At 41.2% G+C, this 26582-nt stretch overlaps 1 protein-coding gene across 1 annotated transcript in view; it reads left to right on the top strand.

The window, feature by feature from the left end:
• The window catches only part of adamts6 (ADAM metallopeptidase with thrombospondin type 1 motif, 6), a 301285-nt gene that overhangs the window by 119704 nt on the left and 154999 nt on the right, over positions 1-26582 (top strand). Inside the window, exons 9-10 of the mRNA XM_043689575.1 lie at positions 7181-7224; positions 8609-8714. Coding sequence (XP_043545510.1) covers positions 7181-7224; positions 8609-8714 — 150 coding nt within the window. The remainder of the gene's footprint in view (positions 1-7180; positions 7225-8608; positions 8715-26582) is intronic.

Below are 26582 nucleotides of genomic sequence, written 5' to 3'. Positions count from 1 at the left end.
GAGAGTGAGGGTGATGATGTTAGCTGTTCTAATGAACGCAGATGCCATGTTCATTTTCTTTACGGTCAGTTGTCCATCATCCATTACAAGTTTTGGGACGAAATGCGAGTGACGTAGCAGCAGATGTGAATTCACTGAGACATGTAGCTGCAGCAAAACTGCACTAGTGGCTCATGAAGAGGGATCAGAATTGGAATTCAACAGTCTTCTGGATAATTGAATCTGATTATCTCCTTGCTATGATGGGGAAAAGGAGCTCTAAATATTGTTTTTTTCACCTCCCTGTCCTGTCAGCTGCAGCTGTTAGAAATTCCATCAATGCATCAGTGAGTTAATTTTGAAAAAGGAAGTATAGGTCATACCGCTCACCATCAATGTATGGGACTGATGTACCATGATAGATACACCGTAAGCAACAGACCTGAGGACATCTGCTCTTGTGGTTAGAGAGCTGGCTAAGTACAAATCCCTGATTGCTCCTCTCAGTGAAACAGGCCAACCTGAAGATCAAGAGTTGAAGGAAATCAATGAAGGTTACATATTCTTTTGGAGTGGACATGGAATAGGAAAGCACAAAGGTGGTCTGGGCCTTATTATCATGACGTATGTCATCAGTAAGTTGACTTGGTTTTCCAAGGTGTTAATAATCATCTGATTATGTTTAAACACCCCCTACATGGCCAGCGACTTGCAAAATTGTGTGTGCCCCTACCATGGCTGTAGCCTTGTTGAAGTCAAGGTAAATTCAATGGCAAAGGCGTCTGTTCCTTGTTTGCTGCTGTGCCAATGTCAGACAATCTAAGTTCTGAAGATGAGTCACACGATTTGAAACCTTAACTTTGTTCACTCTCCACAGATGCTGCTAAACCTGCTGAGTTTCTCCAGCAATTTCTATTTCTGTTTTCATTTGTTTGTAATCATTCTTGGTGGCTGCAATGCAAATATTAGTGCTGGTCACCCGCCATGGGAATGAGTCATTGGAAAATTGGACTTGGCAATTGTAACAGCAGTGATCTCGTCTTGTTCAAAATGTGTGTTGAGCATGAGTTCTTAAATACCAACACAGCTTTCCAACTTCCTCAATCTCAACAAATCACAAAGTATTCACTCATGTTCCAGGCATAATCAATTGTATCATCACCACACTGAGGGACAGGCAGGATATGGGTTTTACAAAAGCCACGCATGGTTCTGACTGCTAGATTGACCATGTCAAAGCTAAATATCAAGATCTACCCTGTACGTGCTCCACTTGTTGTCTTTATACCTGGCAGAAAAGGAGATGGTTATGGTTGTTGGAGGTCAGTTATCTCTGCAGGAGATTCCCCAGGGCAGTGTTCTAGCCTCAACCATCTTCAGTTGCTTCATCAACGATCTTTCCTCCATCATAAGGTCAGAAATGGGGATGTTTTCTGATGATTACATAATGTTCAGCACTATTTGCAACTCCTCAGGTACTGAAGCAGTCAGTTTCCAAATGCATCAAGGCCTGGACAGTGCTCATTTGTGCTGACAAGTGGCAAGTCATATACACACTCCACATATATCAGTCAACAACAGTCTCCCAAAAGAGAGGATTAACTATCAACCCTTGACATTCAATGGTGTAATTGTCACTGAATCCCCCACTAGCAATGTCCTGAAGGTTACCATTGACCAGAAACTTAACTGGACTAGTGTATAAGTACTTTGGCTCTAAAGTCTGCAGGCGATTGAGATTTATTGAGAGAAGGTGTAACTCTTTGCAGATATTCAATCTCAGGATAGCAACACTTTCTATTCCAGTAGTGTTGATTATGTAGCCAATGTCTTTTCCTTTTTGAATCGTGTTGATTTCAATTTCATTGCCATCAGGGGGATGATATTACTTGGGTTTTGAGTCTCGTTCTTTGGTCAACCATTTACTTCCAAGTTTTCTGAAAAGATCTCTGGTATAGTCTGAGTAGACTGATGTAACCTATGCTGCAGTATCAACCTTCAGCATCAGATTTATTGTTGTAGGCTTATTTCTGATATGAATAATATTATGCATTTCTTTTCTCATTGAGACATTTCATGCAGTCATATGACCTCTTTGTCTACTGTTCCTCTAAATCATTGTCGTGTCCCAGGGTATGAATGTTTTCATTTACTTTCCTTCTCATTTTTTTTTGTTCTGCACATCTTTTGTCAATGATTGGGCTTTCTACAAGCTCTTGATCTGTATAGATCATAGATCATAGGGATGTACAGCACGGAAACAGACCCTTCGGTCCAACCCGTCCATGCCGACCAGATATCCCAACCTAATCTAGTCCCACTTGCTAGCACCAAGCCCATATCCCTCCAAACCCTTCCTATTCCTATACCCATCCAGGTACCTTTTAAATGGTGCGATTGTACCAGCCTCCACCACTTCCTCTGACAGCTCATTCCATACACACAACTCTGTGTGAACAAGTTGCCCCTTAGGTCTCTTTTATATCTTTCCCCTCTCACCTTAAACTTATGCCCTCTAGTTCTGGACTATTTACCCTATCCACACCCTTCATCATTTTATAAACCTCTATAAAGTCACCCCTTAGCCTCCAACACTCAGGGGAAAATATCCCCAGCCTATTCAGCCTCTCCCTAGAGCTCAAATCCTCCAACCCTGCAACATCCTTGTAAATCTTTTCTGAACCCTTTCAGGTTTCATGACATCCTTCCAATAGGATGTATTCCAAAAGCAGCCTAACCAACATCCTGTACGGCCACAACATAATCTCTCAACTCCGATACTCAACACTCTGACCAATAAAGGAAAGCATACCAAACGCCTTCCTCACTATCCTATCTACCTGAGAATCTACTTTATGTGGGACATTTTATGGTCACAGCTCTTGCACCAGTTTCACTCCATCTCGTATGTGTTCTTTTGTTGCTGTCTTATTGCATTAATCTTGCTAACTCTCTCAACTTAATCAAAAGCTAAGACTAGAATTTTGGATTGTCAGTATCTTCATTTGTTAATTCATGCCTCATGTGCACTGGTGGTGTCAACAGCCTGTGATATACTAATATCTCAATTAGACTTCTTTTGTACAGCAGGACATGCCGAGCCCCACAATGAGCTTGTCTAACACATTTCATCCTTTTCTTGAATTTACACTTGCTGGCTACAGTTCTCACTCTTGGTGAGAAATTCTCAAGAAGATCGCTTGGTTCCTGCCTCAGAATTTCAAATTCACATCGATGGTTTGACTTTGGTGGGATAGGCTGAATTTCTCAAAAATGTTGAGAAATCAATATAAACTACATTGCCCCCATCAGTATCTAGGAGAAAGTGAGGACTGCAGATGCTGGAGATCAGAGCTGAACATGTGTTGCGGAACGTTTCAGAGAACGCCTCTCGGACACCTGGACCAACCAACCCAACCACCCCGTGGCTCAGTCCCAACCCTCGAACTCAGCATCACCTTCCTAACCTGCAATCTTCTTCCTGACCTCTCCGCCCCCACCCCCACTCCGGCCTATCACCCTCACCTTAACCTCCTTCCACCTATCGCATTTCCAACGCCCCTCCCCCAAATCCTCCTCCCTACCTTTTATCTTAGCCTGCTTGGCACAGTCTCCTCATTCCTGAAGAAGGGCTCATGCCTGAAACGTCGATTCTCCTGCTCCTTGGATGCTGCCTGACCTGCTGCGCTTTTCCGCAACACATTTTCAGCCCATCAGTATCCAACATGGTCTGCCTGTGTGAGAGGGGAATGGCCACAGGGGACTTCTGCACGGCCTGCCCATTTGTTACTCATCTTGGTAGTCACCCAACTCTTTTCTATCTGTGTAGCCTTTACTTGTGCTATGATTAACTCACTAAATGTGCCATCCATGACAATCTCAGCCCCATGGATGCTCCATTGGAAGTTCATTCACAGGTCCAGCTGCTCCATGCAGTCAATCAGAAGCTGCAGCTGAACACACTTCCTACATATGGGGTCACTATGGTTCCTGATTTTCCATATATTACAGGACTATTAATTGTCCATCTTCCAAGGATGTTGTGGGAAGCTCACGCAACTGCTTCATCATCTGTGTAATTTAACCATGGTCTGTACCGAATCTGTGAGTAGTTCAATGATTGATATGGATCTGGGAATAGAAGGGGTTCACAGTACATGAGGCACTTCCTTTTGATTGAAAGTGTTGGTCTCTCATCCAGCATGGCGTCTTCACCAAGTTGGTGAACACATTGAGGCTGAATGGATGATAGAGACATGGCGCTCGTTATCGGGGTGCAGAATATCTCACTCTCTGAAGGGGTGTGCTCAGCCCCCAACTGCAGTGTCTACCACTGATGACTCTTTAGAGATCTAAGAGCCTCTTTCACACTTGTGTTCCCAACACTGGTTACTTCCATTGAGAGTCCAGTGTCCAGCTACTGGTTGCTTATTGGTCACTGTTATTGCCTTTCTAAGAAGGTTAAAGCAAATGCAGGAGGACCAGCAATCCCAGGTGAGGGACAATGCTGACACAGGCTTTGAATATCCCAGGATGTTGAAACCGTACTATACCAAAAGATGGAGCAGGACTTGATGGCAGTAGGAGTTGGAGGCCATCCTCTCCCTGTGGCTGTAAATGGCACAGCCATGTTGATCTTTAATGTGATTAACACCTTCCAGGGAGTGATACGTGACCCACAAATGCATCAGCACTAAACAGAGTAAATGCTGGATGGATGTTCCTGGTGATCAGGGATTCAGAATCAGGACTCACTACCTAAGTACACTGTGTCGGCCATTTAGGACTGAGACGAGGAAGGTTCATCACCCAGGGAGTGGTGAGCTTGTGGAATTCTCTGTCACAGAATGCATTTTGTGGCCAATACAGGGAATGTTTTCAAGGACATAGTTCTAATGGCTAAAGGGATCAAACGTATGGGAAGAGAGTGGGATGGGATACTAAGTTGGATGATAAGCCAGATTCATATTAAATGTTTGAGCAGGCTCAAAGAGGCAAATGGTTTATTCCTGTTTCTATTTTCTACATGGTTATATTTGCTATCTGTAGATAAAAACTAATGTTTGGAATTGTCTGATTTCTGTCTGTGATGCCCCCCCCGCTGACAATGACAAGCTGCGGGTCTGAAGTGGGCAATTGGGGCATGGGAGTGGTGACATGGAGAAAATGTTTAGATGGGATGTAGTTGCAGACAGGTAAAGTAATGGTGTGGTGGTTAGAGTGAGAGAATGGGGTTGTCTGTGTGAGGGAATGACAGCCATGGGCAGTATGACTGCTGTGTCATGATACTGGCGAAGGGTAATGGCCGATTGCCAACTCTTGTCCATGTGCATAATGGCCTCTCAAAGATGATGCAGGTGCAAGAGACAGCAGCCTTTAGGTGTATATCTGCTAAGAGGCGAATTGTTCTGGGAATGGTACATGGTAAGGTAGGAATAAAACATAGGATAGTTTGTTATTGAGGTGAGTTTGGTAAGATATGGCAAGAAAATGTGTAAGGCCTCATGGAAAAAAACCCTCTAAACTTAACACATCTTGCAATGAGCCAAAAGTTGTAAGCTTTAGCCCATTATAATTCAGGTTAATGCGTTTTATCAGCTCCTTCTTCACCCTTGCCAGATTTTCACCTGTCCATGCCGAACCTTTCCGTATGGTTACCTCTCTTCAGTTTCCCTACTTTCTACTCTCCTTTCCCATTAAATTCCTCCTCAGCTCAAACTTTAATAAATTTCCAACTTCCACACTTCTTTGTTATTTGTTTAATGCATCATCATTTAGATTCCATTCTTGAATTGTAGTATCTTCGATCTTTTTGATTTAAATCTGTTTGACTGTTTATTTTTCTTCCGGTATACAATAACCTGAACAAGTATTTAGTTGATATTTAGTCAGCTTCCCCCTTCCCAAATTTTGATTTAATATCCTCAAGATCCAAAGTGCTTTTTAATGTTTGTAGCGATGTGTTGATATATCTATCTCGTATACCATTTCCAAACTGGTCAGATGTGGAACTGTGGGAGAAATTGTGTGATTACTTTCTTTGAAGCCCTGTGTTTTAATCTAATGCTTAACTCCTCAAAGTGCTTTATAAGATTTACAGCTTGATCTTTCTTAGGTCACTGAATGCACATAAATCATGATTCCTGCATGATCACCTAACATTTTCGGAATAATTTTCCATTTTTCTAAATTCTCTTAATGGCACCTAGGAGACAACACACTATTCAAAACTGCTGCTTGCAGATGCCAAAGAGGCTATTATATAATATAATCTTCAGTCTACCTTATATTGTTAACATTATTCCCTCCCTGCCCCCTCCCCTTATGCACACATTTACTTCCATAGTACTATAGAACCTATATTGTCCTAAAATGTCTGTAAGATCCATCTTTCTTTGTAGGGCTGCAAGTTGGTTCATTCATATACTTATGAACCAAACTTTTGCTATACTGGCCTTTTCAGCTTGAAGATTATCCACATCTATAAATAAGGCTTTGAAAATATGTTGATTGTGCTCATTGCTTTAATGCTTTGCAGAAAAGGTCTGATGCTGCTTGGGAAAGGTACAATTTTTACATGTTACATTAAAGAGAGTAATGAAAGCAACACCCTAATGTCATTATCTTATTGCCCCTCAAAATGTGTTAAAGGGGTTTCACTACACTTATCTATTTGGCTCAGGGAAGATGTTTTCGAGTCAAAATATGAAGAAGACCTGTTAGGGAAGTATTCGATTATTAAATTAAATGTGATGCATGTTTACTTCACCATTAATATTTTGCTTTAGAAAATGTACATTAATCTCACCATCTTGAAAGTCCATCATCTATTCACAATTAGAATTTTCTTTCCTTTTTTTTAACAAAAGGCCCCAGAACCAACCATTTACTGTGACTGTGTCTCCAGACATATTGCGTCTCTTTACCTCAAACCATTTTCTTTTCATTGAAGCTTATGACTACAAGGATCAAGTTTAACTTTTTAAACTGGCAGATGTCCCATTGGCTCGAAGCCAAATCCTGTAAGCGTGCTGTTCACATCATCTTCACTATAGTGCTGAAAACGCCAGTACGAGCTGGCAACATATAATTTCACCAATCATCGTCTACAAGTGTTAACTATGCTTTGTTAATGGACTAGATTTATAAAACAAAACAATATTTTATATGCTACTGAATTCTTCGTAATTTCTCTCCTCAGATATGACATCTGCACCTATAAAAACAAGCCCTGTGGAACCCTAGGTAAGTTTTTACTTATGCAATTAGTATTGTATCCCAATTGTTTTTATTGATCCATTAACCTGCTATTTTTGATGCTAGTTGTTTTTTTTCTTAAAGATGGTTTATTTTAGATTATTTTAAATCATCTTTTAGAATTACTTTATGTTTAAATTAGGTGAAGCATTGTTCACTTTTCCTTTCTCAGCAACAGGTTTCAATTAAACAATAAACCTACTGTGTATTTTCCTCAACTAGAAACATCATGCAAATATAACTAATATATGTGATAACTAACTTTGTATCTCAAAGTCCACTAGCAAATCTATCTTGTATTACTATTTTGTTACAATTATGCATTTCTGTCACCTGTTATTTACTGTATACTATCATGATTGGCAATAGCAAATCTTACTGATACGTTGAATTTTGCAGCACTTTTTCCATTTCTATTTTGCTGAAAAGCACACAAAAACAAAAACACATTTACATTTGGGTGTATATGATGTGCCCCATATACTTGACTTGCTTTATGAGAGTATCAGTTAAATTGTGTACCTGGACTTTTCACGTATTGTGGATTCTTGATTCAGTTGTAACTTGCTCCAGTACAAACATTATGTAGCATTTCCCATGTGATTTGAGTATAATTTTACCCACAGTCTGTCACATTTACCAATGCTAGAAATTACACTAAACCAATCAAAACCTGCTGACTGATGCTTTCAAAGTGTACAGTCTGCTCATAAGCAGACTCCTATAAGGCTTAAAGGGATGGCTGCAGATTATACATTGTTTTAAAAGGCACCTTATGGGTCTGAAATTCTATTTTTCATTGAATATTTAAATATTTTCTTATGCATAATTTATTGCTTAAAATACTGAAAGATAAATTCCTCACAGCAGTTCTGAGCTATTTCAGAATTATTTTCTCTTCTATTTATAAGACTGCTACATGTGACAAATTCAAATGTGTAAAGATAACAATTACCTATTTCAACAATTTGCTGCACTATAAACAAATCGCTATTCCAAAAGAAAATAGCTTGACAAAAAATGCATTTTACTTCTCGCTAGGTAAGAATAGAAAAAAAAATAAGAATGTTGGTTTTAGTTCCCTCTTCAGGCTCAAGTTTCAGGTGGTCCCAAGTTACCAGAAGTAAATTTATAAATCTAACCTCTAGTCTAGACGTTTTCCAGTGCTGGCTGCGGCTCAAAAAAAAAATTAATGTCTGGCCTGTAAAGTGCAATTCCCTCCAGTGAATACGCAAATGACTATAAACTTAACCTTGTGCCAATTATTCCTTCTGTGTACATAGATTTTATATGTATTTAAAAAAGCCTAAGCCTTTATAACAAGACTGAAACACCTTGGCTTGACCCTTTGTGTCTCCCTGTATTTATTCAGGCTTGGCCTCAGTGGCTGGAATGTGCGAGCCTGAGCGAAGCTGCAGCATCAATGAAGATATTGGCTTGGGTTCAGCATTCACAATTGCACATGAGATTGGTCACAAGTGAGTGAATTAAAAGTAATCCCCATTCCCCCAATTTTAAAATGAATTCTTTGTATTTCTTTGCCAAATTCACCGAAATGTAATTCTTAGTAACTTGAGGTGATATTAGTTTACGAATGCTAACTATAAATGTCAATTAAGTGATATTTCCCCCTGTTGTGCCTCCTGTCTATAGTACAGTAGCTGTAAATACAATCATGCCTTTAAAAAGAGAGAAAGTTTTTAAAAATATATTAACACTTAAGCTTATTGTTTCATGGCACACACCATTCCCTACCCACTCCTTCTCCTCTTCTCCCCTCCCTGCGGTCAGCTGCCTTTTCCCATACAGTTTATTATTGTTTTGACTTCTGCCAGTAGCATTTATGACTGACTGTTAAGAACATTGGTGAGTGACTGGTCTTCAGTGTTCACTTTTCCTATTGATGTAGATAAATTTGTGGTGCAGACTCATAGCCAAATGGTCTCCTGTGTTTTAATATTCTATGATTCTATGCAACTAGGAATTCCTTCTTATGGAAGGATACTAGATGTAATATATATCTTGTCATTTGACTACATTGTGCACAGTTGCAATGATGCAACACATCACGCATCAGCCAATATCAGAAGAATAACTGCATTGCTATAAGTATTCCTTGTAAATTTTAGAAAAGGAGTTAACATTGTTTAGAAAGATAAGATTTATGGGATTCTTAATGCATGATCATAAGACCGTCGGACAGAGGAGGAAAAGGAGGTCATTGAGCCCATCGAGTCTGTTCTGCTATTCAGTGATATCAAGGCTAATTTGATAATCCTCAACTGCACTTTCCTTCCTTTTCCCCATAACCCTTGATAATTTAAATGATTAAAATCTACCTGTCCCAGCCCTGAATATACTTAATGACTCAGCCTTGACAGCCCTCTCTGGTAAAGAATTCCGCTGTTTCACAACACTCTCAGAGAAGGAATTCCTCTCACTTCTGTCTTAAATGTGCAACCTTTATTCTGAGATTATGCCTCAGGGCCTAGACTCCCCTCCTCAAGGGGAAACAACTTTTCACATCTACCCTGACAGTCCCCAAAGAGTCTTGTACATTTCAATCAGTTGCCCATCATTCTTCTATATTTCAATGACTATAGGCTGAACCTAGTCAAACTCTCCTCATAAGACTGTCCCTCCATACCTGGTAACGGCCCAGTGAACCTTCTCTGGACTGCCTCCAATACCAGCATATATATTTCCTTAGATAAGGGGCCCAAAACTCTTTAAAATATTCCAGCTGTGGTCTGACTAATGCCTTGCATATTTTAACAAAATCTCCTTCATTTTATTCCCTTTTACTCTCCATTCCCTTTGAAATAACATTCCATTTGCCTTCCCTATTACCCACTGAACTTGGATGGTACCTTTTTTGGGACTCATGTTTGTGGATTCCCAAATCCCTGTAGAGATCTTTGCCTTTCTACATTTTTCTCCATTTAATTAATATTCAGTTACTGTATTCTTCCTACAAAATTGCATAACCTCAGATTTTAAAACAATATATTCCCACTGTCAAGCTTTTATTCACTTACTTAACTTGTCTATACTCCTGTGTAGACTGTTTATGTCATCCTCACCACTTGCCTTCTCAATTATTTTTGTATCAGACTTATTAAGGGTACATTTATTTCTTTTATCCAAAGCCTCAGAGAATTGAGATGGACCTTCTGAGCAATCAGCCTCAATGCTCACCCACCTCAATGGTTACCTCGATCTCCCTCCCAAGGTGATAGACCAAGCTGCAACCTGTCCAAACTTCCCAAGAACAAAAGTATAGTGGCTGAGATCCTTCAAAGAAGATTGATTGGTCAACTTTACAAATTTTCCATATCAAGCTTCCTGCCTTCATAGCTAAATTTCCTATTCTGCTTAAATGTTATTGTGTGGAGTTTGCACATTCTCCCTGTATCTCTGTGGGTTTCCTCCCACAATCCAAAGAATTTGTTAAGCGTGGCATTGTGGCTCAGTGTTTAGCACTGTTGCCTTACAGAGTCAGGGACCTGGTTCAATTCCCAGCTTGGGTGACTGTGTGGAGCCTGCACATTCTCCCCATGTCTGTGTGGGTTTCCTCCCACAATCCAGCACTGTGGCTCAGTGGTTAGCACTGCTGCCTCACAGCGTCAGGGTCTCGGGTTCAATTCCAGCCTTGGGCGACTGTCTATGTGGAGTTTGCACATTCTCCCCGTGTCTGCGTGGGTTTCCTCTGGGTGCTCCGGTTTCTTCCCACAGTCCAAAGATGTGCAGGTCAGGTGAATTGGCCATACTAAATTGCCCATGATGTTAGGTGCGTTAGTCAGAGGGAAATGGGTCTGAATAGGTTACTCTTCGGAGGGTCGGTGTGGACTGGTTGGGCCGAAGGGCCTGTTTCCACACTGTAGGGAATCTAGTCTAATCCAAAGATGTGGTTATTACCTATTGTGTTAGGTGTATTAGTCAGGGGTAAATATAGAGTAGGGAAATGGGTCTGGGTGGGCTACTCTTCAGAGGGTAGGTGTGGACCTGTTGGGCTGAAGGGCCTGTTTTCACACTGTAATGATTACATTGAATGGTGGAGCAGACTCAAAGGACTGAATATCTTACTCCTGTTCCTATTTTCTATGTTTCTAAAAGATTTACACTTATTGGTTTATTGTCAATTTAAAAAATCTAAAAACCAGACCATAATCTATCCATGTATGACTCTTAAAGGGAAGAAGCAAGCCTATTACTCTATGATATTCCCACATTCCACCGTCATCTCGTGCAGTCTCATTGGTTTTATCATGCAGCATGTGGGGAAATGAACTTCCTAATTCCCTTAAATATTGTCAGTTTAATAACTATCTTTTTAATCTATTGGATTCTACAATCTCTATTGTGAATATGTTTAACCCTAATTTCTTACCATTGAAAGTGGGAGGGGAATTATCTAGTTGTATAAATTTCCTTCCCTGAATACCTTCAGATAAAAACAACAAAGAAAATAATCCATTATTTACTCAGAGATCACATCAGGCAAAGAAATCAAACCTTTCCATCACTTTTTCAGAAAGCTGAGATAATAATCTTAAGGCCTCTACATTCTTATTTCATGTCCAAGCATCCATGTGCTCATGATTTGAATTTTCAAAGCAATGGTCACAATTTTATCCACAGACTGCATTTATGAAGTAAAGTTAAATATATTTACTCTACATCTGGACTGGATTTTCCCAGAGTTTGGAAAACCGTGTTGAACCCTTAAAAATGTGTGAATGGCATATTTACACTGAACAGATTCAGTGATTGTCTGCAAGGAGAAGGAGGTAGGGCATGATTCAAACAGGTAGGAAATGCAAACTGAGCCTAGCTATTTAACTCAGTGCTAAGTTTAAACAGACCCCATTTTGACTGTTCTGAAGGCCTTAATCCATATATGATCTTGGAGGGCAGTTAAAGTCTGTATAAATGTTACAATCTGAAGATTTGTAGTCCCCAGTTCTTTAAATGTGACAAAAACAGACTGAAACTGACAGTGAGTTAACAAAAAAAAACTGTTGGATTGTTTAGATTGGCAGGTTGTCCAATCTAAGTTGGAAAAAAAAAATTACCATTTATTTATGCATTTTTGAGGGATTTCTTGTTGACATTTCCCAAGACTATGATTGTAATATTATGAATATTTGGCTGAGTTTCAATGTGACATTAACACAACAGGGTTGTCCATGAGTTGACTGTGGAGGAACAATATCAATGATGAGGGTACATGGTCAGTTGGTGGAGGGCAGAGACTCAGAAACATTTAAAGCATTGAAGGAGGCTATTTGGCCCATCATGTCAATGCCAATAAACAAAGAATTGTCGACACTAATCCCATTTTGTGGCTTTTGGTTCTTAGCCCAGGAGACTATGACAATGCTATTAAGTACTCCTTATACACTCTTTACTCCTCATACTCCTCATATACTCCTTACACACACACAGCTATGTGGCAAAATTCTGTCCCAAATCCATTTACACGTTTGCTGATGACATGACTATTTTAGGGTGGATATCAAACAACAACAAGACAGGATAAAGAGAGAGTACTTAGTGGCATGGTCGAAAGACAACAACCTGACCACCAATGTCAACAAAATGAAAGAGCTAGTCTTTGACATCAGGAAGCAGAGTGGGGGACATACCCCTGTCTGCAACATGGTGCTGAGGTGGAGATGGTCGAGAGTGTCAAGTTCCAGGGAGTGATGATCACCAACAATCTGTCCTGGTTCACCCATGTCAACGTAATGGTCAATAAAGTACAACTACGTCTCTAGTTTTACAGGAGACTAAGGAAATTCTGCATGTCTACAAGGACTCTTACCAAGTTTTACAAATGCATCATAGAAAGCCTTCTATCTGGATGCTGTCTTCCCAAGACTGCAAGAAACTACAGAGAGTCATGAACGCAGCCCAGTCCATCATGCAAACCAGCCTTCCATCCAATGTATAGACTCAAACTATACTTCCAGTTACTTCCAGGAAAGCAACCAACATAATCAAAAATCTCTCCTACACTGGTTATATTCTCTTCCATCCTCTTTGGTTGGGCAGAAGATATATAAGTTTGTATACATGTACAAATAAATTCAAGAACACTTTTTCCCTGCTTTTATTGGACTTCTAAATAGACCTCTCAAATTTTAAATTTAATGTTCACCCCACTCCTTGTGCACCTTCTCTGCAGCCCTGTCATTTTATTCTTAATTGTTCTATTATCCTGATGCACTTTGTTGATCTGCTTTTACTGCATGCAAAATAACACTTTTCACTGTAACTTGGTATATTTGACAATAATAAATCAAATCAAATCAAATATCTAAATCGTACTTAAATATTACAAGATTTTTTTGAGTCAAACACCCTTTCAGTCAGTTAGCTGTAGAGTCTTATCACACTGTAAGTGAAACACATTCTCCTCAACTCTCCTCTTAGTTTAAATCTATAGTCTCGAATTATTAGGTCCTCTACTGATAGAAAAAGTGATTTCTTATCCACCTTATAATGTGAGACACCTGAATCAGGTCCCCTCTCAACCTTCACTGCTTCTAGGAAATGAACCCCAGCCAATCTTTGTACAAAACCCAGACTCTCCAACCTACATAACATCCTGCAGAATCGCTTCTGCATCCTCTCTAGTGTGATCGTATCCAATATGGTGACCAGAACTGCATTCAGTACTCCTTTTGTCGTCTAACAAGTGCTTTGCACAGTTTCAACATAGCTTCCTCGCTTTTGCTTTCTATGCCTTGGCTAATAAAGACCAGGCATCTTCTTAACCATCTTAACTACCTGCTTTTCTACTGTCCTGGATCTGTGGATATCCACACCAAGGTCCTATTGATCTTTCGTACTTTCCAGGGTCCTACCACTAATAATGTGCTGAGGTTACCATGAAAGACTGTCCTTTTCAACCTGTCCCCCTCACTTGAGGTATGATAACCCTCAAGTTAAGCTACCACTGGTAGTTTTTCTCTCTCTCTAATGAGAGCCTGCTATAGTGACTTTATCTTTATACAGTAATCTCTTGCCTTGTTAGTCCAACTAAAGTGTATGTGCTCACACTTTTCCAGGTTGAATTCCCAGAATTGACTGTTCCACCCAGCTGACCAGACCATTGATAATTTCCTGCAATTTATGGCTTCCCTCCCCAGGATTTCTCATTTGACCAGCTTTTGTGCAATCTGCAATTTTTTGATCAGGCCTCCTACATTAATGTTCACCTCAAACAGCAAGGACCACAGCACCCACTGCAAACAGAACATACATCTAGTCACAGAAACATGCCTGTACCATCAGCCCGTGCTTCCTGCCTGTCATCCAATTTTGGATCCAATATGCTACTTTACCTTGGATACCATAGCTCTTACTTTCTTGACCAGTATGCCATGAGGGACCTAATTAAAAGCTTTGCTAAAGTCCATGTGGGCGGCACAGTGGCACAGTGGATAGCACTGCTGCCTCACAGCACCAGAGACCCGGGTTCAGTTCCTGCTTCAGGCAACTGTCTGTGTGGAGTTTTCACGTTCTCCCCATGTCTGTGTGGGTTTCCTCCCACATTCCAAAAATGTGCAGGTTAGGTGAATTGGCCAAGCTAAATTGCCCCTCATGTTAGGTGAAGGGGTAAATGTAGGGGAATGGGTCTGGGTGGGTTGCTCTTCGGAGGGTTGGTGTGGACTAGTTGGGCTGAAGGGCCTGTTTCCAGATTGTAAGTAATCTAATCTAATCTAAAAAAATGCATTACCCTCATCAACACTCAAAAAATTGACCAAATTTGTCAAACACAACCTGTCCTGAACAACTCTACATTAACTATCCATGATGAATCATGTCTCTCCAAATGCAGATATATTCTGTCCCTCAGATAGCTTCTAACAACCTCCCCACATTGAGGTTAGACTGAGTGGCTGGTGTTTGATTGGGAGAAAGTGAGCGCTGCAGATGCCGGAAATCAGAGTCAAAGAGTGTGGTGATGGAAAAGCACAGCCGGTCAGGCAGCATCAGAGGAGCAGGAGAATCAAGGTTCCAAGCATAAGCTCTTCATCAATTATGCTTGAAACATTGAAGAGCATATGCTTGAAACGTTGATTCTCCTGCTCCTTGGATGCTGCCTGACCAGCTGTACTTTTCCAGCACCACACTCTTCGACACAGTATTTGATTGGTCTATTCCTTTTTTCATTTTTTACTAATGAGATTGTAGAAAGTATTATTGGTAAGTTTGCAGATGACATAAAAAAATGATTGGGCTCTTGATAGTGAGGAGAATGGTCTCAGGCAACAGCGTCATATTGGTCAGCTGGTAAATTGGGTAGAGCAATGGCAGATGGAATTTAATCCTGACAAATGTGAAATGATATATTTTGGGAAGTCTAACAAGGGAAGAATATACACAATGAATGGTAGGTCCCTGGGAAGTACTGAGAGACAAATGGATTTTTGTGTACAAGTCCATAGATTCCTGAAGGTATAAGCAGATAGACGAGATGGTGAAGAAGGCAAGCAGGCTGCTTGCCATCCTAGCTGTAGTATAGAATATAGGAGCAAAGAAGTCTTGTTGCAGTTTTATGAAACATTGGTTGGGCATCAGATGGAATATGGTATGCAGTTCAAACAGGTGGGGAGATTCACCAGGATGTTGCCTGGGATGAATAGTCTCAGTTATGAAGGCTGGATAGGCTGGGTTTGTTTTCCATGGAGCAGAGGAGACTGAGGGGGGCTCTCATTGAGGTGTACAAAATTATGGCAGACAGGCACCGAGTAGATTGTGAGAATCTCATCCACATGGCAGACGTGCCTATGACCAGAGGGAATATGTTTAAATGAATAGTAAGTGGTTTAACATCTGAAAAAAATGTTTTTATGCAAAGTGTGGTGGATATGTGGAACATGCTGCCTGAGAGGGTGGTGGAGGCAGATATCCTGGCAATATTTAAGAAGCATCTGGATGAGCACTTAAAATGTTTGGGCCGAGCAGGGTATGAACTAAGTGCAGGTAAATGAGATTCGTATACATGATTTGGAGATGCCGGTGTTGGACTGGGGTGTACAAAGTTAAAAATCACACAACACCAGGTTATAGTCCAACAGGTTTTATTGGAAGCACACTAGTATAGTTTGGTATTTGTTGGTCAGCATAGACATGATGGGCCATAGGACCTGTTTCTACAGTGTATGATTGTATGGGTCAACGTTAACAGCTTTCCAGTCTTCTGGCACCTTGCCAATGGCCAGAGAGGATTTGACAATTTCTGCCAGGACCCTGACATTTCCTCCCTTGCCTCCATTATATGTGTTAGGATGAGTAGCCAAGGAAATGTATGGATATTGCTGGATAGGGAACAAGGATTGACATGAATGGCCATCTGTGTGTAGAGAGGTGTGAGTGTTGAGGAGTAGGGGGCTACACAGCTTCTAAAACAACTGGATCGAATCCCTTGGGAACTGAAGTGGGTCTTCTAAACATCCACATAAATTATTACTCCTAGCTGACTGTGAGAGATGACAAGGGTTGCTGCAATTTACATTCTGCTCCCAGGTTCTGTGAAGTGTTGTGGTGTAAAACCTGGTTGAGATTTAAACAGCCAAGTGTTCCTCTTCAGCCAAGAATCCTTCGAGAAAGACAGAGAGCAGAATATGAACATTAAAAATGGAATAATAAAATGTCACCCGTCCTATCAAATTCTTCCCTGGCACAGATTATGTACAATGTGTCCTCTTACTGACTTTACCCCGCATACTAATCTCCAAGGGAATCGTTGTGCAAAACATTTTCCTGACACCCACAGTACTTGAGCAAAACTCCAGATTTTTTATCTGACTATACATTATTCCATTCTGACTCACTGCCTTTTGATTGCCAATGTGTAAGGGAATTGTGTGTGTCTGTTGCTTTCTGCTTCCCAGGTGATGATGTTCAGGGTACTGTGATTGGACAGACCTGTAGCAGAGTCAGGAATCTCCAGACTCAACAGTGTTTTGAAATTGCCACTAAAATATAGTGACAATTATTGAGCCTTCATCACCTGCAGTTTTAGAATTGTACAATGCCCAAAAATCAATATCATATCTTCACAGAAATGAAATAACTTACATGCAGTAGGACAGTCAGCAATCATTCTAAGTTGATTTACAAGCCTGAAATGGACATTATACACAGAAGCTGGTTGGCCTGAATCCAGATCATAAGTGGATCTGATACATATTATTTGGATGTACTGTTGGTGCCTGCCGATCCACCACAAATTGCTTGTCCACGTTAATAAAATTAATGTTAGCCCACTTACCTCACCCAGTAAGGACACAATACTGTGGAACTGGTTAGAAGTACAAATCCTTCAGGTTTCATACAAATAGCACCAAGGAATCATAGAAAAGTAATAACTCAGAAAGAGGCCATTCAGCCTACCATGTCGGTGTCAACCGTAATGCCAATCAAACCTAATCCCATCTGTCTGCACATGGTACATGTCCCTGTATTTCCTGCCTTGTCATTTGTCTGTCTAATTAGTTCTTAAACTTTGCTATTGTATCTGCTTTGACCACCTCCCGTGGCAGTGTGTTCCAGGCACCTATCACCTTCAGTGTAAAAACCTTTCCTCACACAGCTCCTTTAAGTATTTCCCCTCTCACCTTAAATCTACGTCCCCTAGTATTTGACATTTCCACCCTGGGAAAAAGACTCCATGTGTCTCATAATGTTATACACTTATATTATGTCACCCCTCAGCCTCCAACTCTCTAGCAATCCAAGCTCTCTTTACTGCTAACATACGTGGGAGTGGTACAGTGATTCAGTGGCTCAGTGGTTAGCACTGCTGCCTCATGGCACCAGGGACCTGGGTTCAATTCCAGTCTTGGGTGACTGTCTGTATGGAGTGTGCACATTCTCCTGTGTCTGCATGGATTTCCTTTGGGTGCTCTGGTTTCCTCCCACAATTCAACAATGTGCAGGTTAGATGAATTAGCCATGCTAACTTGTCCTTAGTATTCAGACATGTATGGGTTAGATGTATCAGTCAGGGATAAATGTAGAGTAGGGGAATGTGTCTGGGTGGGTTACTCTTTGGACGGTTGGTGTGGACTTGTTGGGCCTAATGGCCTGTTTCCACACTGTAGGGATTCTATGCACAAACCAGGCAACAGCCTGGCAAACCTCTTTTGCATCCTCTCCAAGGCATCTATTTCCTTCCTATAGTCTAGCAACCAGAACTGCATACAATATTCCAAATGTGGCCTAACTAAAATCTCATTCATTCACCCTCTACAGAAAACTCTTAATGCTTAAATGGCCATCACAAAAGCCTAGAAAATAATCTGACCCAATATCAAGTTGCATGTTGTTCAAGAGTATGATTAGAGTAGGACATTATCTTTTCCATTGGTCTTTATTTCATTCATACAAATAAATTTCTTCCTGATCATATCTAAAGCACTAAATCTTCACAAAAATTCTTTTGAACACATGTTCACATGCACATAGCCAAACAGACAGTCCAGAAATGTTCATTTGTACTTTAACTGTCATTTCAATTCTTTAATGTGATTCTGACATCATTACAATTTACTTTCCTATGCTTAATTTTATTTTACTTCACTTATTTTAGTAGTTTGGTTCCCATGGTCTGCTCCATTGGTTAGAAGCCTGTTCACCCCACAGAAGTCTCAAGACTCCTCGTTGACTCAGCACTGTAAACTGATGTTAAACCATGTGGCAAAGATTCCAGTCCTCCTGCACAGTTTTCCACCCTCCCGTCTTGCCACGCCTTGGTTGAGTCACCAGGAGGAGGCATACAAGAGTGGGCTGCCAGTTTTTCCTCCCTTTCCCAGATGATTTTAAGTTATTTTTTCCAGAGCTTTGGATGTCTGCTAAGCCGCTTACATTTAATAAGACTTGATTAACTTTTGTTAGGAACTTAGATGTTTAATACATTAATTACGATTATTACCTAACAAATTTTGCAGGAACTTATCACAAGCATTGAATTGGGTTGAATCCATGGCATAATATTAAATAAAGAAGATCTGTGGGATAAAAATAGAGAATCTGCAAACATTCAACAGATCAGGCAACATCTTTGAGCCTGAGAATGGGGTGGGAGGAAAGAACAAAGAGAAAGCTTTGTGCTAGGGTGGAACAGAAAATTCTGGAAACACTAAGCAGGTCAGGCATAATCCTTGGCTCTGTGCTGGCTTACAAACTGCTAGACCTCTAACTTCTTCCAATTTTGATGCAAGGTCATAATTTTGTTTCTGTCTTCATAGATGCTGTTCATCTTACTGATTGTATCCAGAACATACTGCTTTTATTTCAGATTTCCAATGTCCACAGTCATTTCCTTTTGTGTTTAGATCTGTGGAAGTGAGGTGCTCAGATGCCCTAAAATTCTTTCCTCAGTCATGCTATCTCATGTTCTTACAGAGATAGACTCAGTCCTGGGAGAGTCGAAGAGTGTGGTGCTGGAAAAGTGCAGCCAGTCAGGCAGCATCTGAGGCGCAGGAGAGTTGACGTCTCAACCATAAGTTCTTCATCCTGAAACACCAACTCTCTTGCTCCTCAGATGCTGCCTGACCAGCTGTGCTTTTCCAGCACCATACTCTTCAGCTCTCAGCTCCAGCATCTGCAGTCCTCACTTCCTCAGACCTGGGAGAGGCCTGAGTTAGAGTGACATTCAAGATAATGATTTAAGCTTGTTTGTCTGAATTGAGAATCAAACCCTATGGAATTACAATTGCTAATCTGATCCCCTCTTGTGAGGCTCATGTCCTCGATGCCTCCTGAGTATATTCTCGATCCCAGAGATGATCAGAATCCTATGTGTGTTTCTGTGTTGTCATTAGAAAGTAAGGGCGGAATTTACCCAGCATTTGAACATTGTGGGCGATAGCTCAAAAGTTTGGAGAAAAATGAGTGAAATGTGAGATTCTCAACACTGAGAGAAGCAATCAGACTTTTCTCTCAAAGTTTTAGTGGCTGGCAGAGAATCTTGCTCGAAAATAGCAAGGTCCTATTTGCATATATTATTATCTGATTGTCACCTAATCTTGTTTTGTATTACATACAAATTGTTGTTCTCCCATGCAACCAGTGAGAAACTAAATGGCACCAAATCCTGATATAAAAGTCAAAGCTGTTACCTGGCAGCTGCAACTTGCCAGCATCTTCTCTGGGGCTTCATGTTGGCAAGTATTCCCGAATACCTTGGGGCACACTGCTTGGGCAGCTACCGTCTGTACCCTCTATCCAAGGAAGCTGATGTTGGCAAGGTACCAGCCTCGCCCTATCATCATTGCACATCTTGGAAGAACCTTTGATATAGTTCACCTCTTCAATACTGCATCTTGGAGTTATAGTTGCCTTACAGTAATTCTGTTGCCAGGATGCTTTGCACACAGGGACAGGCATCCATGCCATGCACCAAAACAGAATGCATCTGAGGACTGTTAGCTTGCTTTCTTAATGCTCACCCATTCTGTGCTTATCTGACGTTCAGAGCATCTCTGCCTTGCCTTACCTTTCGACACAGTCAGAAAGCCAGGCAGCTTGACATGCTCACCAGCATTGAACAATCAAAGGGACAGACAAGATGGAGTCTAGCACTGTGCCATGTAAATGTCACACCTTCAGAATGTAGCAGTATCATATATGGCAAGCACACTGAATATACTTTAACCAAATAGTTTAAAAGCAGTAGTCTGTAGTCCAGTCAAGGTGAACCGTCATTAGTCAGGTGACTGGTCTGTTCTCAATCTCAACACTTTATGAGGTGTCCGTCACATGCAGAGGGCAGGGTTGATAGTTTGGAAGGATAGGGTGCGTGAGAACCATTGAGGGAAGATGCTGTATGTGATTGTAGTGTGATAGATCATGAATCTGGTTGGAGGTGGGTGCAGTAGCAGAGTTTGAGTACATATGACATAGCAGAGATAAAATGGTTTCATTTAGCCTTGCAGAACGTGGAAGGTCATTAATCTTCTTGTTGCATTGCATCGTGTTTCTCTGGACAATGGATTCTGCACTGACCCAGACAGCTACTTTGGACCAGGTTGGCAGTGACTGGATCGTGGTCTCCTGTGGCAATCTTGGGTAAAGAGGACAGCCTCCTCTCAACCAAGATCTCCAGGTTCCACCTGCTAAGCAGGTGCCAGCTTGCATTTCTCAGTCATGTTGTTTGGAGTTGTGCTGCAGACCCTAGCTTGCTGCATTCAAAATGGTGCCATGCTGGTGTTTAAATTGATGCCAGTGACATGGATACCATAAAATCACAGCCACAGTGAGCACTCCTGATCCTGCTAACCACAAGACTGCATGAGAGCAGGACCAATGAGGATGGAATGAGTAATTAAAAAGCAGTAGAGACCTGCATGAGAAAACTCACCAGACCTCATGGAATGCAACTTTGCATGAAATGCCCCAGAATTGGCACTTAGCCTAGTTTTGGGGAAATTCATCCCTAAGCTTTATTTACATTGTCCATGGTTTAATTGGCCCTTCTGAATTTATGTTATGTATTAAGATGATAGGAGTTCTGCCACGTCCCCTTTTAAACAAGGAAGAACATGGAAATTTAGCAAAGATCCTTAGAGAGCACCTTTCAAACCTACAACCATTTCCATCTAGAAGGATCTGGGCAGCAGATACATGGGAACACCACCACCTGCAAGATCCCCTCCAAGCCACATGCCATCCTGACTTGGAAATATATCACTGTTGCTTCACTGTTGCTGGGTCAAAAATCCTGGAATTCTCTTCTAATGGTATTGTGGGTCTACATACAAGTTCAAGAAGAGAACTCACTACCACGAAGTATATAAGGAAAGTAGGAAAGAGCTTAAACAAGGAATTTGAGGGGCTAAAAGGGGTCATGAAAAGTTGTTAGCAAACAGCATTAAGGAGAATCCCAAGGCTTTGAAGTGCAACATGGGACAGGCAATAATGCTAGCCAGCCAGCAATGCTACATCCCATGAACAAATTTTAAAAAACTGGAAGCAACAGCGAAAAGAAATTGAACGGGATTCATATGGAACTAAATAATGACTGAACTTTACTGGAAATATTTGGGTCCTTATGGTATGAATGATGTGGCATCAATTGTGTGTCCCATAATTTCTTAGGATTTTTTATGTCACTTTGCTGAAAGCTGGTAAGAGCTCTGTCCATGCCTCCACTGCCAACCCCCGAATCCATTTTGCTGAATTAAACCTAGTTAAATTGCTGTTGACATTTAGACCATGACACAATGATTCTGGTGGATTCCAGAACAGCATTAGTCAGTCTGAGAATGTCACTCATATGTTAAACAATGTTGCTGCTGAGTTGCAATGAAGCATCGGCGTGTGTATGAGCTCTAAACAATCACTCAATACATCGCCCATATCTATGGAAGGGCTAAATTTTATAAAGTTATTTACAGCTCTCAGTGTCAGCCAAATGGTGAAGTTCTAGTTAACTTTTAAGTTTTACAAGGCAAATTGATTTTTTTTGTGAGGAAGGTGGTATTGTCATTGGATTGTTAACCCAGATAATATTCTGAGAGTGGGGTTCAAATCCCATCACAGCAGATGGTGTAATTTGAATTCAGTAAGTATCCCATCTAATTCACTTATGTCTGCTTGGAAGGAAACTGCCATCCTTACTTGGTCTGACCTACGTGTGACTCCAGACCCACAGCAATGTGGTTGACTCTTAAGCTGCCTTCTGGGCAATTAGTGATCGGTAATTAATGCTGCCTAGCTAGTGACACTTTCATCCTGTGAATGAGAAAAGAAAAAATGCTTTATAACATTAAAATGTCACACTGTAACAACAGTAAGTTTTTAGCTCATCTTGTGGACATAGGTTTACGAATTTGTTATATGGACATAGGTTTACGAATTTGTTTTGTGAAAGTCCTCATGGTTGCACTTAAATAATTATAGGTGAGAATTGGAGAAACATCTGCATTTGTGTTCTTGAATTCTATATAACAAAATACAGCATTTTGTATCTCTAACAAGATTCCACTGTCAGAGTTGGTTCCTATTGAGGTTTGTATTTTTATTTAGATTAGATTAGATTCCCTACAATGTGGAAACAGGCCCTTCAGCCCAACAAGTCCACACTGACCTTCCGAAGAGCAACCCATCCAGACCCCTTTCCCTCTGACTGATGCACCTAACACTATGGACAATTTAGTATGGCCAATTCACTTGACCTGCACATCTTTGGACTGTGGGAGGAAACTGGAGCACCCGGAGCAAGCCCACGCAGACACAGGGAGAATGTGCAAACTCCACACAGACAGTCACCCGAGGCTGACATTGAACCTGGGACCCTAGTGCTGTGAGGCAGCAGTGCTAACCACTGACCCACTTTTATTATGTATGTAGAGTCATTTCTCTTACTGTCGTTTGCCATTTTACTTCGTAAGGTTAATGGACAAAAATGAGAATAAACGATTGAATCCACAGATTGAATTTTTAAAAAAGAAATTCATGAGATGAGGACAGTGCTGGCCAGGCCAGCATGTACTGTCAGAATCAGTTAGAATAATCTTTATGTATACTCAAGTACAGAAGTACAGGAGTACAGTGAAAAGTTTACAATGTCACCCCATATGGTGCTGTCGTAGATACAAAGTACCTAGGAATAAATCTTATACACAAAATACAGAAATAAAGGGAAAAAAAGGAAAGCAAAGTTACATTACTGACATTGTTCATAGTATAACTTAGAAAAATGAGAATAAAGTTAAGAAGGTAGGCACTGCAGACTTTCAGTAGGTCAGTGCAGGGGGCTTCCACATGTGGTCTGCCCGGGCACACGAGCTGCTGACCACTCACACTGGTCCCCAGTTCAACAACCATCCTCACATTGCTCAGGCCTCCAACCCATGGCCGTTCCCACTCCGCTTAGGCCTCCAGCCCATGGCCGACCCCATTCCTCTTGCCCCTCCAGCCCATGGCCGTTCCCACTCCGCTTGGGCCTCCAGTCTGCTATGCTCTATGCCTCCAGCTCACTCTACCTCATGAGTGAACACCAGGAGGGGAGAAAGGGGAAAAGAAGAGGAATATGGAAAATAGATACAAGGAGCAGAGGAGCCCCAGTTGAAGTGTCCTACTTTGCCACCATCTTGACTATCCATCCCTAATTGTGCAGAGGGCAATCAAGAGTCAACCACATTGTTGTTGGTCAGACCAGATAAGGATGGTAGTATCCTTCCCTAAAGGACATCAGTGAATCACTTAGGTTTTTCTGACATTTGACAATGATTGTCATCATTAGACTTTGAATTCCAGATTTTTATTATCTAAGTATCTTTAATGAAAATCTGCCAATAGTATTCATAGAATCCTTACAGTGTAGAAACAGGCCATTTGTCCCAACAAGTCCATACTGACCCTCTGAAGAGTAACCTATCCAGACCCCTTCCTCTACATTTACCCTTGACTAATGCACCTTACCTACACATCCCTGAACACTATGGGCAATTTAAAATGACCAATCCACCTAATCTGCACATCTTTGGATTGTGGGAGGAAACCAGAGCAAACCCATGTAGACACAGGGGAGAATGTTCAAACTCTGCAAAGTCACCTGAAGCTGGAATCAAACCCAGGTCCCTGGTACTGTGAGGCAGCAGTGCTAACCACTGAGCCACCATGTCACCCAGATGTTACAGGTATTCTAAGCAGTGAAATAATTATTATGAATACATAGTTAGTACATAGTATTTTAAGTATTAACTGCATGTGGTTAGGGGAAAATTTGAATAAATATTTGAAATGACTGCTTGCCTGAATTCATAAAAAGGGACATGATCCCTATCACCTTTCTTTTATTGGTCAGTGTAGTGAGTATAGGCGTTGGGAGGTCATGTTGTGGCTGTACATTGGTTAGGTCACTTTTGGAATACTGCGTTCAATTCTGGTCTGCATGCTATGGGAAAGATGTTGAGAAACTTGAAAGGGTTCAGAAAATATCTACAAGGATGTTACCAGGGTTAGAGGTTTTGAGCTACAGCGAGAGGCTGAATAGGCTGGGGCAGTTTTCCCTGGAGCATCGGAGGCTGAGGGGTGACCTTATAGAGATTAATAAAATCATGAGGGCCATGGATAGGGTGAATCTAAAAACTAGAGGGCATAGGTTTAACATGAAAGGGGAAAGATTTAAAAGGGATCTAAAGGGCATTTCTTTCACACAGAGGTTGTGTGGAATAAGCTGCCAGAGGAGGTGGTGGAGGCTGGTACGATTACAATATTTAAAAGATATCTGGATGGTTATATGAATGGGAAGAGTTTAGAAGGATTTGGACCAAATCTGGATGAGATTAATTTAGGATATCTGGTTGGCATGGATGAGATGGACCATAGGCTATACAGCTCTATGACTAACTTGGATGCAGTTTGGACACTGACTACAATATAGGTAAGCACATTATGCAGCCAATGTTAGCATGCATTTGCGAGTTGAGGATCAAGAACTCCATGGTCTAATTTGTAGCTTGAAAACAATGTAATTATTGCAGTAAATTCCAGACCGAGAGCAGAAGCGAAATCAATCTAATTCAGTCATAGAGTCATAGAGATGTACAGCATGGAAACAGACCCTTCGGTCCAACCCATCCATGCCAACCAGATATCCCAACCCAATCTAGTCCCACCTGCCAGCACCCGGCCCATATCCCTCCAAACCCTTCCTGTTCATATACCCATCCAAATCCTTTTAAATGTTACAATTGTACCAGCCTCCACCACTTCCTCTAGCAGCTCATTCCATAAACGTACCACCTTCTGCGTGAAAATGTTGCCCCTTAAGTCCCTTTGATATCTTTCCCCTCTCACCATAAACCTATGCTCTCTAGTTCTGGACTCCCCCACCCCAGGGAAAATAATTTATCTATTTATCCTATCCATGCCCCTCATAATTTTGTAAACCTCTATAAGGTCACCCCTCAGCCTCCGACCCTCCAGGGAATACAGCCCCAGCCTGTTCACTCTCTCCCTATAGCTCAAATCCTCCAACACTGGCAGCATCCTTGTAAATCTTTTCTGAACCCTTTCAAGTTTCACAACATCTTTCTGATTGGAAGGAGACCAGAATTACACGCAATATTCCAACAGTGGCCTGTACAGCTGCAACATGACCTCTCAACTCCTGTACTCAATACTCTGACCAATAAAAGAAAGCATACCAAATGCCTTCTTCACTATCCTATCTACCTGCGACTGCACTTTCAAGGAGCTATGAACCTGCACTCCAAGGTCTCTTTGTTCAGCAACACTCCCTAGGGCCTTACCATTAAGTGTATAAGTCCTGCTAAGATTTGTTTTCCCAAAATGCAGCACCTCACATTTATCTGAAT

The sequence above is a fragment of the Chiloscyllium plagiosum genome, chromosome 1, assembly GCF_004010195.1.
Source record: "Chiloscyllium plagiosum isolate BGI_BamShark_2017 chromosome 1, ASM401019v2, whole genome shotgun sequence".
NCBI lineage: Eukaryota > Metazoa > Chordata > Chondrichthyes > Orectolobiformes > Hemiscylliidae > Chiloscyllium > Chiloscyllium plagiosum.
Note: the sequence above shows the minus strand (reverse complement) of the source record. Positions and strands in the feature narration are given on the sequence as shown.